At 37.9% G+C, this 16,878-nt stretch overlaps 2 protein-coding genes across 8 annotated transcripts in view; one reads left to right on the top strand and one right to left on the bottom strand.

Moving 5' to 3' along the window:
* EAF2 (ELL associated factor 2) overlaps nucleotides 1–16,878 on the bottom strand; it is a 122,472-nt gene that overhangs the window by 47,271 nt on the left and 58,323 nt on the right. The window contains exons 1-2 of one of the 2 annotated variants that reach the window (XM_060099005.1): nucleotides 9,914–10,132; nucleotides 3,447–3,541 (exon numbers count right to left, since the gene is read on the bottom strand). In XM_060099005.1, the coding sequence (XP_059954988.1) occupies nucleotides 3,447–3,541; nucleotides 9,914–10,022 (204 nt within the window). In that variant the 5' untranslated portion in view covers nucleotides 10,023–10,132. Of the gene's footprint in view, nucleotides 1–3,446; nucleotides 3,542–9,913; nucleotides 10,133–16,878 lie in introns of those variants that run through there. The other variant, XM_060099006.1, reaches the window with a different exon arrangement.
* The window catches only part of IQCB1 (IQ motif containing B1), a 47,102-nt gene continuing 40,480 nt past the window's right edge, over nucleotides 10,257–16,878 (top strand). For 4 of the 6 annotated variants that reach the window (XM_060099003.1, XM_060099002.1, XM_060098999.1 and 1 more), the window contains exons 1-4: nucleotides 10,257–10,344; nucleotides 10,831–10,909; nucleotides 15,711–15,822; nucleotides 16,054–16,216. In XM_060099003.1, the coding sequence (XP_059954986.1) occupies nucleotides 15,723–15,822; nucleotides 16,054–16,216 (263 nt within the window). In that variant the 5' untranslated portion in view covers nucleotides 10,257–10,344; nucleotides 10,831–10,909; nucleotides 15,711–15,722. The other 2 variants (XM_060099001.1, XM_060099000.1) reach the window with 2 other exon arrangements.

The raw sequence follows: 16,878 nt of genomic DNA, 5'->3' as shown, positions 1-16,878 counted from the left end.
TTTTGAAATTTTATAGCAGTCAACCATAGAGAATTGTTTACAGAAAAGAGAGATTTGTAAATGCCCAATATTAACCCCCTTAACAGTCCTCATTTTTATTAATTTCTTCTATTTGATACTACCAAAGAAAACCTAGAGGAATGAGAATTAGAAAATCTACCCTATCGAAGAACCACCAGAACCTGAAGGTACTCTTAAAAGTATAATAATAAAAATTCTATTTTATGGAATGCCTCCAAGCTTCTAGCCATTTTCACCAAGATGATGAAAGCAAGTTGATAAAGAAAATAGGAGAATCTAAATGCCTCAAACTAATAATCATTACATTTCCACAAAATACCCACAAAATTAAGAACTGTGAAGAAACATAAACCTCCTACTTATTTGAAGAAGTTCTTTAATGAAGGGAGAAAAACCCACAAAATTTGAGAATATAATTTCTATTCTTATTCACAATTGTTTAAGGATTGTAGGCCCAGCAGGAAAAAAAAAAAAAAATCTGCTCTTAGCAAGTGGTAATTTTAACAATTCTCTTCCATTCCAGCTATCTGAAAGATTCAAAGGATAAAATTCAAATTCTTTTACATTACACATTAGACCCTTCTTTATCTGATTCCTAAATACCATTTCCGACTATGTCCCCATATGCACCCTTTCTTACCTAGCCATAGTGGCTTATATATAGTTCTTCAAATGTAACAGACTTTTGTTGCTTTGTCTTAGCCCACGTCTTTCTTTTCTCTAAGAGGTCCTTCCCTCTTTCCTTCACCTGGATAATTTCAACTCATCTTCAAGACAGCATATCCTGATGTCTCCTCTCCCTCCCCAGGCTGAATCGCCTCCCATAATATTCTGTGTATACCTTTATGATAGTCCTTACATTACTAAATTTTAATCAATTATCTCCTATCTTCCTCATTAAATGATAATATTTTTTAGGACACCTACCACGTCTAGTCTACCTCTGTCTTCTTTTTTTATTTTTATTTTTGGTCACACCACGTGGCATGCTGGATCTTAGTTCCCCCAACAGGGATCGAACCCGTGTCCTCTGCAGTGGAAGTGTGGAGTTTTAACCACTGGACCGCCAGGGTAGTCCCTACCTCTGTATTCTTTTTTTTTTTTTTTTTTTTTTTTTTTGCGGTACACAGGCCTCTTACTGTTGTGGCCTCTCCCATTGCAGAGCACAAGCTCCGGACGCGCAGGCTCAGCAGCCATGGCTCACGGGCCCAGCTGCTCCACAGCATGTGGGATTTTCCCGGACCGGGGCACGAACCCGTGTCCCCTGCATCGGCAGGCGGACTCTCAACCACTGTGCCACCAGGGAAGCCCTCCTACCTCTGTATTCTTAACAGCTACCTAGCAAAGGACTTACCACACAGAAAGTATAGGCATATATGGTCTGTCTGTCCATCCATCTCCCTTTCTCATGCACACATATACACACAAAAATATTGAGGCATAGTCATTTTGGACATATCTCTGGTGGGCTGAGGTGGGGAGGGAACTACTTTTTCCCAAATGATTTCTCTGCTATTTCATAAGTTTACAATTTGAAGCTCGAAATTTTCCTCCTATAGTTGTCATTCCTTCAAGAAGTATTTTCAACTGAGACCAAAATTGAACACATGGTAGATGGTAACTCTTGATTAAGGCAGGATTATGTGTGAATGAAAAAGGTTTATTAATAAATGTAAAAATCCCCATCTGCTTGGAGTAGAAAGACAATGCAAGGGATGAGGATGGGAGGATTGCAATTTGAGAAAATAATATGCTACGTGGCAAAGAAGAACTCATCTAAAGTTCTGCAAACCATCATTACTGATCAATAATCCTATAATCTGAGACCAGGATAACAGGTAGTGCCTCTTATCCACCTGAGGCTTTTCAATAACTTTTAAGATTAAGTGAATGATTTGGGCTTTTCTTTAATAAACCTCATAAAGCAAAAAAAGCCTTAGATTACTGGGTACTTAATATCCAAACTATTTTAGAGACACCATAATCTGAACACTTTTTAATAACAGAGTAATACAAAGGCTTACTTATTTACAATGTCTCAGACTGAGTTGATTTTTCATTTTCTTCAATTTCTAAGGGAGCAAATGAGAAATATACAATAAAATGAGCCCACAAATTTCATTAACATTAGGGAAACCTTCAGAGGCAGCAACTCATATAGTCTGACATAAAGGTGGGGTCTCATATATAGTGTTGACAGACAAAAAGAAACAGATGGAAGGCTAGATAGAGGATAGAGAGCTTGCTTGCTATACCTCTAACCAGGACAAGCCATCTCATAAATGTATACAAGAGAATGTGGATGAACTAGCATAAAACTATTCCTATTACAAAAGTTAAAACAACGTGAAAAAATCTCAGAAAGTCCAGTGTTTTCTATGTTAGAGTATAAAGTTAGTCTTGGTTTTCTTTGAGAATAGATCAAGTCAGTATAAAAGGAAAAAGAAACTTAAGTTGAATGCTAAGAAATTTCTAACTCAAGGACTGAGAAAACTAGAGCATACAACAAAGAACTTGCATATTTATGTAAACAGTATTTAATAGCATTACTTTGATATATCTGAAAATTTTTGAAATGGGCAAAATTTTGGTAAAGGCCTCCCTGACCTAGTCTCTTTCTTTTCCAATCCATTCCCAAAGTCATTGTTAAAATCACTCCGAAAGCACAAATCTAATCACGTTAGCTCTCTGCTTAAAAACCTCTAATGGTTCTCTAATACCTATGGCATAATCTCCAAATTCCACATTACAACATAAAAGATTCTTTATAATCTGCTCCCAATCTACCTTTCCAGTCTCTACTCCTATCAATCATTTTTCATTATTCTGTAATTTACTACATTCATTCATTTATTCCACTTGTCCTTTCTCCATTTGGAGCCTTTCACATACTGTTCCTTTTGCCTAGAGTATTCTACTCTTATAATGGATGAAATTCCACTTGTCCTTTATGTCTCAGCCCACATAGCATATGCTTTGTGAAGCCTTTCAAGATTCCACCAGGCTGATCTAATTCCACTTATGTGCTTAAACAGAATTTTGTCTCTGTTCTAATCTATAGCACGAGATAGATGTTTATATGTCTGTCTGCTATAACAGATTAGGACTAGATGGCAGGGCATATGTTATTATTTCTAGTTTGGAGAACAAAATCCGGCTCATAATAGTGATTTAATAAATATCTGTTTAGACCTCCAACTGTTTCAAATCATTTAATACGATAGTTCTTGAAACTTACAAAGTAAATTTTAAGAGTTTAAGATTGTTTTACTTAAGATAGTTTAAAATATGATTTTTTTGCTTTGCTATATTTATTAATTTCTTTAACTGACTACCACTACATGAACTGTACAATTATTTTCATTTAAATTTAGTGGAAATCCTGTAAAAACATCTATTTAGTTTAAATATATGGAAATACTCACTTCTATATTTGGTAGAGTAATTGTCACCTGTTCACCTTTGCCGACTTCAAGCTCTCCTTCACAAGAAGTGTCAATAGAAGCAGGTTTGAAGTCATCTAAAAATAGATATAGATACTGGTTTTTATAAGATGGAAGAATACCTGAATACCTGGGTATCAAAAATATGAGCATGTTTCAGAGTGATAAAGCATTTTTCAACAGCCAGTAATTAAAATGGCTTAGAAGAGTCTTAATATTGCAAACAAACAAAATACAATCCAGATTATTTGTGTATGTATAATTCTGAGAAAAAAAGAAATAGCTACACTCTAAAACAGTATTCCTCACTTCATGATCCCTTGGGATCCTGTTTAGATCAAGATGAACTAGATTACGATGTTCCACTGCTAAAAACGAAATAATGTCAGTATCTTGACAATTTGCTAAAAACCAATATCAGTAGAACATCTTCAATTTTCAGTTTCTTTTCTCCCCTAAATTTTTCTTAAACTACCTTGGGCTCCTACTACCACTTGTCTGCTGTCCTAGCAGAATACAAAATGAATGAAAACACAGCAAACACACATTCATGGGGAAATTTAAAGAAAGCTTATTCAGTTTAACAGCTTGAGTTTTTCATGGATACATACACCACTAAAAGATGTGTAAATTTAACCAAATCTGCCACTTCATAAAAATTAAAATAAGTTTTCATTTTGAATTAGATCATAATTCAAATGATGTCATTAAAATATATCACCTAGAGGGCACACAGGGTGCTAAGATATTTCACATACTGAGCAAGCTTAAAAACCTCTAAGATATGAAAGTCACTTAAAAATAATTCACATCAATATATGTCAATGACTAATAACCTGCTGTATAAAAAATTAATAAAATAAAATTCAAAAATTCAAAAAATATATATATATACATCAATGACTGATAATAATTCTGATACAGAATTCCTTTGCTCTTGCCAGGTTATCTTCTGATTTTTTAAAAATAGAGGCTGGTAATCCAGATTTTTGTATAAAAGATCTTGATTTTTAGGTATTTACAACCAAATCATGTTAAAACAACAACTGTGTGGGTCAAAAACAGCATCTCTAAAGTCAAAATCAGCTGATAGGCTGTAAATCTATAACCTCTGTTTCAGTGTTTAAAAACAGATTCTTTTTCTTTATAATATATCATTACTTTTGATCTTCACAACAACTCTCTGAATTGAATATTCTCACCCATATTTTACTGATGGTGAACTCCTCTAAAGTAATGAAGCCAGTAAAAGATAAGCTAGGAACACAAGCCACACACTCTACCCATCCCATATTATATAGCCTCTTTGCCTTAGATCCACAGTTCCGAACTTTTATATATGCATGTGTCTGGAGGGGTGGTGTTAGGAGATGAGGGACAGTCATAAGTCCCTATTGGAATCTGATGAAAATTATAGACCAGCTACAGATCCTCTCTGCATAAAAATGCATACATGGGGACTTCCCTGGTGGCGCAGTGGTTAAGAATCCGCCTGCCAATGCAGGGGACACGGGTTCAAGTCCTGGTCCAGGAAGATTCCACATGCCACGGAACAACTAAGCCCGTGCGCCACAACTACTGAGCCTGCACTCTACAGCTCACGAGCCACAACTACTGAGCCCGTGTGCCACAACTACTGAAGCCCGTGCACCTAGAGCCCATACTCCACAACAAGGGAAGTGAAGCCACCACAATGAGAAGCCCGCGCACTGCAATGAAGAGTAACCCCCACTCGATGCAACTAGAGAAAAGCCTGCATGCAGCAACAAAGACCCAATGCAGCCAAAAATTAATTAATTAACTTTAGAAAAGTAAAACATGCTTAAAATATGCATATATGAACATACATATCAAATACTATATAATTTCAAGGGATTCACAAGCCCTTGAAGCCTATGCATAAATGCCTATAGTATATGAGATACCAATAACAGATAGAAATGTACTCAAAATATCTGTAGCTTTGCTTAATAAGCTGGAATTTATAACCAGTAAGTCCATCAAAACTATTCTGAACCTATTTATATTTCTAATTATTATTATTAGAATAAATTCCACATTTTATTACTTGTTATATTAAGTAGTGTTGTCTTTTATTTACCTTCATACAAGAAATTTCTTTTTAAGTATACAAATTTTGAGATTCAAGGGGTTAAATATAGCTGTAGAACTACAGAATTTGTTGAATAATCTCATGTTCATGCTTTCCATGTTTTCTAATGTCAAATGTATTCTGTTCTAAGTTGGAATGATTGCAGACTAAATAGTTTATTTCTTTCGGTTCTTCTTGGTTTGGAAGCCTCACCACTAATTTTATCGTTTATTTATTTTCTCTGGATTTCCTTCATTTATGTTATTTTCTTCAGGTTTACAATACAATTACTTATATTACATAAAGAGTGGAAAAACATTTCCTGCTTTATTCTCAACACTTTTCCTATCATTATTGATCACTTCTCTGACTATTTTGGCTGTAGCATCACACAGTGTCAATATCTTCACAAAAGAGTCCACAATTAGTAACATAAATTTATTTCCTGGGACCTGAACTAATTCAACTAACTCCAAAACCCATACCCTTTCCAGTATACCACACTAATCAGAGAACATTAATTGTAAATATAATTTCAATCCTATTTTTCATTAGTGTACTTTCTAATGTTTGCTCATACCAAAGCTTAACAACCAGTTTTTTGGGAGTGGCTCCACTTGGTGCCTCAGACAATCTTCCTGTAGTCACTGTCCATGAGTTCATCATTTCATGACAGGAAAAAATGGTGTCATTTACAAACTTAGGCATTTCAATCTTTATTCCCTTATCTGGTTAAAAATTGTAAAACTAGTACTAGCTCAAGTCCAAAATTTATTCTAATGGGTCCTATTGCTCAAACTCTTCTACTCAGTGAAGCATCTGCTGTTAAGCATTAAGTTTATCATTTACAGAACATCCCACGTCTTCCCTACCACATGCCAGACTATGTTTTTGATAGGTTTTACTGCCAAGCCCTGATAAATGCTTTTTGAAAGTCTAGGTAAAGTGCATTTATTGGCACTCTGCATACACACATGAATATAACCCTTCAATAATAATGGTGACTACTATTTATTCTCTGCCATGCACCAAAAACTGTGCTAGGTTGTTTATACTATCTTACTTAATCCTGAAACTCTGAAATGTAGATATTATAATTACCATTTTACATTTAAGAAAACTGAGAATGAAAGCTTCGAGAATATTCCCGAAGTTACATTACATATATAGGTGGTGGAGGTCAGAATTCACATCCAGGTTTTTCCAAAACCTCAGTATACTGAATAGGCATAATTACCCAAGTACATAAAGATAGAATACTACTTTCTCCCAGGTAACATTGATTTGTTTGTTATAAATTAGGTCCACCCTGAAGGGGATTAAGAGGTACAAGCCTCCAGTTACATAAGAAACAAGTCATGGGGATATAATATACAGCATAAGGAACATGGTCAATAATATTGTAATAACTTTGTATGGGGACTGATGGTTACTAGAATTATCTTGGTGATCATTTCATAATGTATGCAAATGTCAAATCATTATGTAGGAAACCTGAAACTCACATAATATTGTATGCCAACTATGTTTCAATTTAAAAATTTTTAAATAAATAAATGTCATGCTAAAATATATTTGAACCATCCTTACAAATTATCATGATACTTTCAATATATATCTTTACAGCCTTACCTGTTAAAAAAAACTTAGAAGATTTAGAAAGATATTTACATTTAGTGAATGAATGAAAGCTTCAAGCATTATGTAAAACTGATATTGAAAATATTGTATTTTTCACATAACTATCAATTTAAGGGCAGTTCATAATTTTAATAAAAATGATAGAATGGCTGAATTTATTGCTTCATTCTATAGATAAGATGAGCTCAGCAACTTAAAGTGAATTGTCTATTTTATAGTTAATAAAAAGTTGAAATTAATGTATTATCTGTGTGTATTTCTGTTCTACTTTATTACAGAGCTTAAACATGAGTATATTTTTCTGAAAATAGAAACAAAGTTCTTCTTCAGTTCCCTGAGGAAAAACCATACCTTTATATGTAGTAGTGATAATTAAAAATACTAAACATTTTTGGTTTTCAGAAAGAAAAATGTACAATTAAAAAAAAATAAATCATATCCACCTGCCTGTATGAAAGTCTATAGTTTCCATCCCTCACTCTGAGTCCTTAAGGATGAGAATCATATGGGAAATGAACCTATCCTCAAGGATAATGATTGGTTTTCTTTTAATAAATCTAGAAAGGTTTTGTCTGCTTCAACAAGAATAAAACTAAGGGCTGAAAACCTTTCTGATGTCTTCCACAGGACTAAAGGTGTATTCAAACATTTGGGTTTCTTGTGGTTATTATTATTGTTGTTTTGTTTATTTTCATTCTTGTAACAGGATCACCCGATACTCTGATTCTGAAGACACGATTCCAGCATTTTGAGAACTTTTATAAATAAAAGGCTTTGAAGCACCTGCAAAGTGCATTTCGAAGGCTATTTCTTATTCACTTAATTTGGGGCTTATGCCCTTAAAAAGAGACTATATACCCAAGTTACACGAAAATAGATTCTAGAGCAAATTCGTGTAATCTCAAACCTTATCATTAAAAAAATTGATACTAAGATTACTGCATACCTAAGAAAGAAGAGGAAAGGAGAGGGAAGTTATTATTTGAGAGAAAGGCATGGAGAAACCAGGTAAGAACTATATCAGACTTCTGGAAAATGGGGCTGAAGAAGGAGAGAAACTGCACAGCCAGGACTAGCTGTTTCAAAGTCTTGGACCACAAAGTATGGTAAAGAAGGGACAGTGTTGAAGATCTGTTTGCAAATATCGCCCCCATTTATTCTATCAACCAGATATTATTTTTGCTTAATAAAATCCTTTCATAAAATGTAAATATATCCTTGGAGAGTTAAACCTATTGGTTCTTCATACCTTTACTGTGAGTTACTGTAATTAGATTGTGTACAACTTAAGTAAACTTTTGGAGAATGTGAGTTTTAATTGAAGCATGGAACACTTCAGAGTAAAAACCATAAAGATCTCTGAACAGTCTAAGGACAGAATGACTGAGAAGGGTGGAATGAAGAGACACTAAGGAAGGGCAGGGCTAGAAAGAGGAAGTGAAAAAATACCTACTTTACAATTTGGCCACAGAAAAATAAGAGGTTATGATTCAATGATCTCAAAGTTTGCTTCCCACTCTATAATTCTATGAGGGCTATTATGCAAAACATGAATGTTTTACATATCAAATCATAATAGACTATATTTTCCTTCCTGGAATCTACACCATCCAACTATTAAAGCAAAAGAGTTCCATTTTCTACCTCAATAACATGAAAGAGAAAAATGTATCAAAACTAGTTCCAGAGGACAAAGGGAAACCAAAAGGAGAAATCACAGGGGGTAAATATCTTTCTAATAAATTCATAACACACCCTTCAGTACAGTGATAATCAGTATTTGATAAGTGACTGAATGAAATCAGGGGTCCAAAAGAGATACAGATTATTAGAATGGTCCAGAATCTTTCTCCAGGAACACAGTAAATAAGAACCCTCATCAGTCAGACACCAAAAGTGAAGAAAGGAGAGAATGTTTTCCTACCAACCTAAAGGCATTTTCATCAGGCAGACACCAAAAGTGAAGTGAAGGGAGAGAATGTTTCCTTACCAACATAAAGGCATTTTCCCTTCCCATTTCCCTTTGCCCCCTTCCATGTGTCACCTTATTACAGCTGTTCCTTGAATAACACACACGGGTCTGCACCGCACTGGTCCACTTACATGAGGATTTTTTCCAATAAATAGAGTATCTGTATTTTCATCTTACAGATCTTTAAATTAACGAAGTGTGGGGGAAAAGTTTGTGTTCCATTAGAGATCACAATACGTGGAATGAAAAAAACTATAGAGTTTGAGTCCTGATTCTACCCAAACGGCTTCAACTTCGGGACCTTGGGTGAGTCATGTATCGATTCCTTCGTTTTTGAGGCAGAGATAGCAGTCCGTGGATTTTCCACTGCGCGGGGTCGACGCCCCTAACCCCTGCGTTGTTCAAGGGTCAACTGTACTTTCCTTTCCACCTCTGCATGATCCGCCAGTCACGTCTGACTCCACCCGCAGCCACCCCTGTAGACCTCGTCCACAAAGCGTCCCTTTCTACCTGCTGGTCTTACCTAAATCTCTCTGCTTAGAATTACCCACACCTGCTCGACCAGGCTGCTTCCACCGGCCCCCTAGCACTCCGGACAGGGCAGCGGGTCCCGCTGGGCACCCAATTCTCCCATAGAATAAGGGGGGGGGGGGTCTGTGCGAACACGACTTGGAGAGAGTTGTGCTTCCGCACCCCCATGCCCAGAGCTCCCCCCCACTTTCCCCGGGGGTCGTCCTCACTCACAGCGCACAGTGTGGAAGGCGCAGCGCGGCTGCTTCTCAAAACTCTCCCCTAACTTGAGAACCCGCTCGCGACTGCCAATATGGGAAGGTCCCGCGGTTCCATTCATCATTCTCCTCCGGCTCCGACTCTGCCTTGGCCACCGGCGCTCACTACCCTCAGCCAACTCAGCCTGAAGAAGAAGTGCTCGGCAGCCGCGAGCGCAGCCACCACAGCCTCCGCCCCGCGGCCGGCAAGCGCGGTCCCACCGGGCCTCTCGCGTGCTGATTGGCTTCCTGGAGAGTGGCGCCCCGCCCCTTGGCCCCGAGGCTCCTGGTCCTGCAGCCAGGCTCCATTTCCCACGTTGCGACGCACGCAGACCCCGGCACGCCGCGTTTCTGAGGTGCGCGGTGGGGGCGGGGTTATTCGGCGGAGCAACGGCAGGCAGGAATGAGGTAGCCGACCTAACGGGGCGGCTGGGGAAGGAGGGCGCCGCGGGATACCGGGAGGCCCGGACCGCAGGCTTCTGGACCAAGCGACCCGTCTTGTAGGAGCTCGTAAAAGGAGAATCGGCCTGCTCCACGCCTTTTCTGTGGAGATCTGGTGTGGAAACTGAGGCGGGGGAGGGGCGGAGCCTGGGCACTAGGCCTGGTGTCTTGTCCAAGGCCTGGTAGCACGAAAGCCGGCTCTAGAATCCGAAGTAGAGACGCCCGTGGCCTCAGAGACACGGCCGGTGGGCCTGACTGGAGGCGATGCCGTTACCTCAGCAATCGTTTTTTGACCTTATGTTCCAGAGGAAGTTCCTGGTGGTATAAGGACTGGGATATAGGGAGGGGGGGTGCAGTGGGGTGGGTAAAAAAGTTTCAGAGTTTGGAACTGCAGATATTTAGGATTAGTTGCAGCTGGATTGCATTGGGTTACCTTCTTTATCTTCTTCACAGTGACCTGTGGCGGCGGTACACGGCCCTGAAGACCGAATTCCCAAAAGACCAAGGCCAGACCTTGTGCTCTGGCAGCAGGGTAATAGCATTAATAATTGAAAAATAATTGTCTTTTTTTTCATTTTTCCTGTCAAAAGTTCGTGAGTTTAAGGGTAAAGATGAGAGAAGTGCTGTATTAGAGAAACATCCAAGAGAAGGTTTACAAATGGTTGCCATAACAGTGGTGGATTTTCAGGGTAATTACGTAATCAGAAAACATTCTTACTTAACTGCTACCTTCGCCAGGTTTGTAATTTATTGTTCCAGGCAGGTAGATGAATGTGTCTCTCGCAGCCTATCTGCTTGTCCAAATTCTACTCTTTTAAGGCGTACTAAGACTGTTCCCTGTGGTAGTTAAGCGCTCGGGTTCTAAAGCCAGAATCTTTGGGTTTGAACCCCAGCTTCCCTCTGTACAGTATGACTTTGTGCAAAACAAAGTTAAGGATGCTCATCATTAAAATGGGAGGAAAAAGTAATAGTACTTACACCTTACAGTTGTTGAGAGGATTAAATTAGTACAAGAAAGCATTTAAAACAATTCATGGGATAAAGTAAAAGCTCTCTGAATGGTTATTATTTTTGAGACTTTACTGTCATGCAACATTTTAGGGCCATCTTTGGCGGTTGCCTTCTTTTCTAAGCCTTGAATTACTCTAGGAGGTAGGAATTATTATTTTGTTTACAGGTAAGAAAGCTTGTTCATGGAAACCCTGTCCTCTGACTCTGTGGTCTTTATTCTTATCATCTGTGTCACCTATTTGGCATGTAACGTATCTTACATATGTGTGTATATGGGTCTGTGTGTATACTTTTCTTTCCTAACCAGAATGTGAGCAGGAAGTCTGTCCTATATAAAATCTATGTGAACCTTGGGTCTATCATAGAGCCCTACGCATGTTTGGTGGTGGTGATGATGTTTTAGTGATGTTTTATTATATTAGCCAGAGGGCAAGAACAGTGTTGTAAATCTATTTTACTTTAAAAAGGCATTCAACCAGAAGTCTGAGGTTTCCATTTATAACCAGGAGAAAAACAGAGCATCAAGAAATTGAGGTTTTGGAATACCCAAAGTTTGTGCATTTGTTCATTGTTTCAACATATATAAATACTAAGTACCTACCACATGCCAAGTGTTAGTCTAGCCTCTGGGAATATAACAGTGAACCAAAGAGGTAAGAAGGCAGCCACCAAGAATGGTATGAGTTTTGCCCTTGTGAAGCTTACCTTCTAATGTGAATTTTCTCTAAACATACATCCAAATGAAATATGTTGTACTAGCCCAGGAAGAAACAAATAGACTGATGAACTAAATAGAATCTAAAAATATACCCAAGTGACATTTCAGATTGCTTCTCTTGTATCCATTCATGATAAATTATCTCAAATATATGATAGCTATGTGCATTTGTTCTTTTTTCACCAATCTGTAACCTCATCTAACGTTATAGCTTCCTATCTTAAACCACTCACAAAAATAACTTACATTTGTATTGAAGATATAAATAAAGTTGTATGTCTATGAAGATATAAGTAAAACAAAATAATAAAAACAGTAGAAAAAATTAGATTATATTTTAACTCTTAGGGTAGGGAGGACCTTTCTAAGCATGACACCAAAGGCAGAAGTTATAGAGGGAAGATTGTTATACTTGACTGCATAAGAATTGTAAAACTACGGTAAAACCATAATCAAGCTTTAAAAAAGAAACAACAGATGAGGATAAAGTGTTTATAGCCAATGTTAAAGATAAAGGGTGTATATCCATGTACGAAAAACTTAAAGCTTCTACAAAAGAATAAGACAAGCCAATAGAAAAATTGTTGAGGGATGTGAAGAGAAAATATATAAAAGAATAAATGGCCAGTGAACATGAAACGTGCTGAACCTCCCTAATAATCAAAGAAATAGAAATTAAAACAAGATGATCGGGCTTCCCTGGTGGCGCAGTGGTTGAGGGTCCGCCTGCCGATGCAGGGGACGCGGGTTCGTGCCCTGGTCCGGGAAGATCCCACATGCCGCGGAGTGGCTGGGCCCGTGAGCTGTGGCCGCTGAGCCTGTGCGTCCGGAGCCTGTGCTCCACAATGGGAGAGGCCACAACAGTGAGAGGCCCGCGTACAGCAAAAAAAAAAAAAAAAAAAAAAAAAAAAAAAAAATCCAAAACAAGATGATACCATTTTTCACCTAGTGGATTGACAAAAATGTAAAATATAACATTAGGTACTATTGAAAGTATAGTAAAATGAGTACCCTCATACATTGTTGGTGGAAGTATAAGTTGGAACACCCATTTTGGAGAAAAATTTGGTATCTAATCAAAAATTTTAAAATATGTGTCCTGCCACCCAGCCATCTGACTGCAAGGGAAAAATTCATCCCACAGAGTACTATGATGAGTACCTAAGACATATACTTCGATATTCATTGCAGCATTGCTTGTACTAGCATACACTCTGAATGACTTCCAGTAGAGGAGATGTTTAAATATATTTTGATACACTCTTACAAAGGAAGCATAGCATAGTGCAGCCATTGGAAAGAATGAGATAACTATATCCACTCTCCTAGAAAGTTTATGTGCCAAGAGTTGTGCTGGGCTTTCTTTAAAAATGTTTCCAGAAAACTTGTTTTTTAATGATCTGTATTTTACCTAAAAAGGAATGATTTTTGGATCCTGTATTATGGCCAACTCTTTTTAAAAAAAATATTTGTTTTATTTATTTATTTATCTTATTTTTGGCTGCATCGAGTCTTAGTTGCAACATGTGGGATCTTTTGTTGCGGCACGGGAGCTCTTCATGGCGGCATGCGGGCTTCTCTCTAGTCATAGCCTGCACATTTTCTCTCTTGTTGTGGCGTGGGCTCCAGAGCATGTGGGCTCTGTAGTTTGCGGCACGCGGGCTCTCTAGTTGAGGCGTGTGGGCGCAGTAGTTGTGGTGTGAGGGTTTAGTTGCCCCGCGGCATGTGGGATATTAGTTCCCCAACCAGGGATTGAACCCTCATCCCCTGCATCGGAAGGTGGATTCTTTACCACTGGACCACCAGGGAAGTCCCCAACTCTTTAATATAAAGGGTGAACTGTGGTGCCAGTTATGAAGAATAAATAATAGCTTAAAAAGTGAGAAGTAGGTTATTTGGGAATATGTTTTGTGTTTCTTTACTCTTCTATGTGGGAAGGAATATAATGAACATTGTAATGGAAATTGGATTCATACTGATCTGGATTTGAATACTGACTCCACCACATGCTGGTGGAACCATGACAAGTTTCTTAACTTCTTCAAACTTTACTTTTTTTAAATCTGTAAAATGTAGGTGATTAAAGGCACTACCTCATAGTCCTGTTGTGAGGATTAAATGAGGTAATGCATATGAAAGCACTTAGCACAGTGCTTAATTCATAGTAAGCACTTAATATATGTTAGTATTTATTAATTATAAATAAGTTAAGATTATACTTTTTATAAAATGGTATCTTTGAGCTTTGAATGCCTTAAAAGAATTTAATTTTCTTTAAATTTTTTTTAATAAATTTATTTATTTATTTGGCTGTGTTGGGTCTTCATTTCTGTGCGAGGGCTTTCTCTAGTTGCGGCGAGTGGGGGCCACTCTTCATCGCGGTGTGCTGGCCTCTCACTGTCGTCGCCTCTCTTGTTGCGGAGCACAGGCTCCAGACGCGCAGGCTCAGTAGCTGTGGCTCACAGGCCCAGTTGCTCTGTGGCATGTGGGATCTTCCCAGATCAGGGCTCGAACCCGTGTCCCCTGCATCGGCAGGCAGATTCTCAACCACTGTGCCACCAGGGAAGCCCCCTTTCTTTAAATTTTTTAAAGAAAAGTTTTAGCAACAAATTGAATTGGGATATGGATTTTTTTAAAGATAATTGATTTATTCACTATGCTATTTATAAACAAGCTTTGGTTATCTTATAATAACGTTTCTGAATTGTGTGTTGGGAATCCCCAGGACCAACTCCAGGTTTAGTAATTTGCTAGGAGGGCTCATAGTTCTCAGGATATAATCATAATCATAGCTATGATTAACTACACTAAAAGGATACAAAGGAAAATCGTCAAAGGGAGAAGGCACATGAGGTGAAATTCAGAGGAGAACAGGTGCAAACTTCCAAGAGTCCTCTCCCAGCGGAGTCACATAGGACATGCTTAATTCCTCCTTCAGTGAGTTGTAGTAACATGCTGAAGTGTTGTTTACCAGGGACACTCACTAGAGACTCAGTGACAAGAGTCTTTATTGGAGATGGTCATGTAGGCATCCTGTGCTACCACATATCAGAATTCCAGACTTCAGGAAGGAAAGCAGGTGTTCAACATAAACTGCATTGTTTTTACAAACAGTTTAGGCCCAGTGAGCCAGTCATATTAGGAAGCTGGTGGAAACCCTCCTGAAATCCGAGTTCCTAGACACCAGGCAAGGGCCAACCTTGTAAGGAGACCTTTAAAAAAGATATCAGTCTTAGCCCTGTATTAGCTCATTTCTGCACACTCAGTTTCTCTTTTATGATGAAAGAAAATTAACTCCTAACCTAGGATTGTTGTGCAGATTAGAGAGAGTGAATGTGAAGCACCAAGCACAGTTTCTGACTCTTAGAGAGTGCACAATAAACAGTACCTAGTGTAGCTGTTACAGTAGGTGTAAGGGTCTTTAGCTCTTTTAGAGGTACACTAGTTGGAAAAAACAGTTTCTCCCTATAAGGAAGAAATGAGAAAAATCTACCCTTCACTTCTTGAACCAAGCAAAGCTGTTGTCACTTATATTTCAAACATTATTTAGGGGGTGAATGTTTTAGGCTGTTGACCTTTATTTTTCTGATTCTGTCAAATATAGGTGGTATGAGAAATGAAGCCAATGGGTACAGACCCAAGGATCTTATCTCTAGCTGCTGAAGTTGCAATAAGTCCTGAGCAGAATGTCCCTGTTATACTGTTGAAGTTAAAAGGTAAGAAAATCTTTTTGTGATCGGCTGACACGTTAACAAAACAAATTCCATCATGGGTACAATTTTAGCGTTTGTTTTTAATTTGTTCAGTGAAATCTTAACACTGTGATAAAGCAGTGATTTCTTTTTCCTTTTTAATGTATTTTTAGTCATTATTCAACCTATAAAAATACGGATAGCTCTTGGATTTATTGAGCAAAAATAAGTATATCTTATTTCCTTTTGCCTTAGAAATAATAAACAACACACCTTTTGGAAGCTCAGAGTTGAAGAAAGTCAAACAAGATATATATTGTTATGATCTCATTCAGTATTGCCTCTTGGTCCTCAGTCAAGATTGTTCTCGAATCCAGGGTGGTTGGACTACAATTTCCCAGCTTACACAGATATTGAGGTAAAATGAACAATAAATCAGCTTGTTGTTGAGGGATATAGTAGTAGATTCTTAATTTCAACATTTGCTTTCTTTTCTTCATCTGGCTAACAAGCATTGGCAACCTCCCATGGTATGTTATGGATGTACTTTTCCTTCATACTATATATTATTATTCCTAACTGTATTTGTGAATATTTCACTGTCAATTTCACTCCATAAGCTCTACGAAGATGGTGATCTTGTGCTCACCACTGAATCCCAAGGGCCTAATAGACTAAAGACTAAAGAATATTGAAGAAATGAAGAGATTAAGGCACTGGCTCTATACTGGAAAAACTTACAGTAGACATGGGATGACAGTCATGTGGATTTATCATACAAGGCAGAATGAAATAGGTGCTGAAATGAAAGGCATAAGCAAAGGACTGCAGGAGAAGAGATACAGAAACTTCATTTCACAGTATATTGGTTTAGCTGTCTCAACTGTATATTTCATTAAGTAACCCAAATCATGTTAATAAATTTAGAAGCAGCATTTACTGATCTACTGCCATGCTAGAAATTATGAGAAAAAGATCAAAATCTTTTTTCATATAGGAGGCAATAAAATAAATCAGGTGTTCTCAGTGTCTAAGCCACTTCCTAATTAAGTAACTGAAAATGTGCAGTACTAGTTGGAT

This window comes from Mesoplodon densirostris, chromosome 5 (assembly GCF_025265405.1).
Source record: "Mesoplodon densirostris isolate mMesDen1 chromosome 5, mMesDen1 primary haplotype, whole genome shotgun sequence".
NCBI lineage: Eukaryota > Metazoa > Chordata > Mammalia > Artiodactyla > Ziphiidae > Mesoplodon > Mesoplodon densirostris.
The sequence above is the reverse complement of the archived record's forward strand: the minus strand, read 5'-3'. Positions and strand labels throughout refer to the sequence as shown.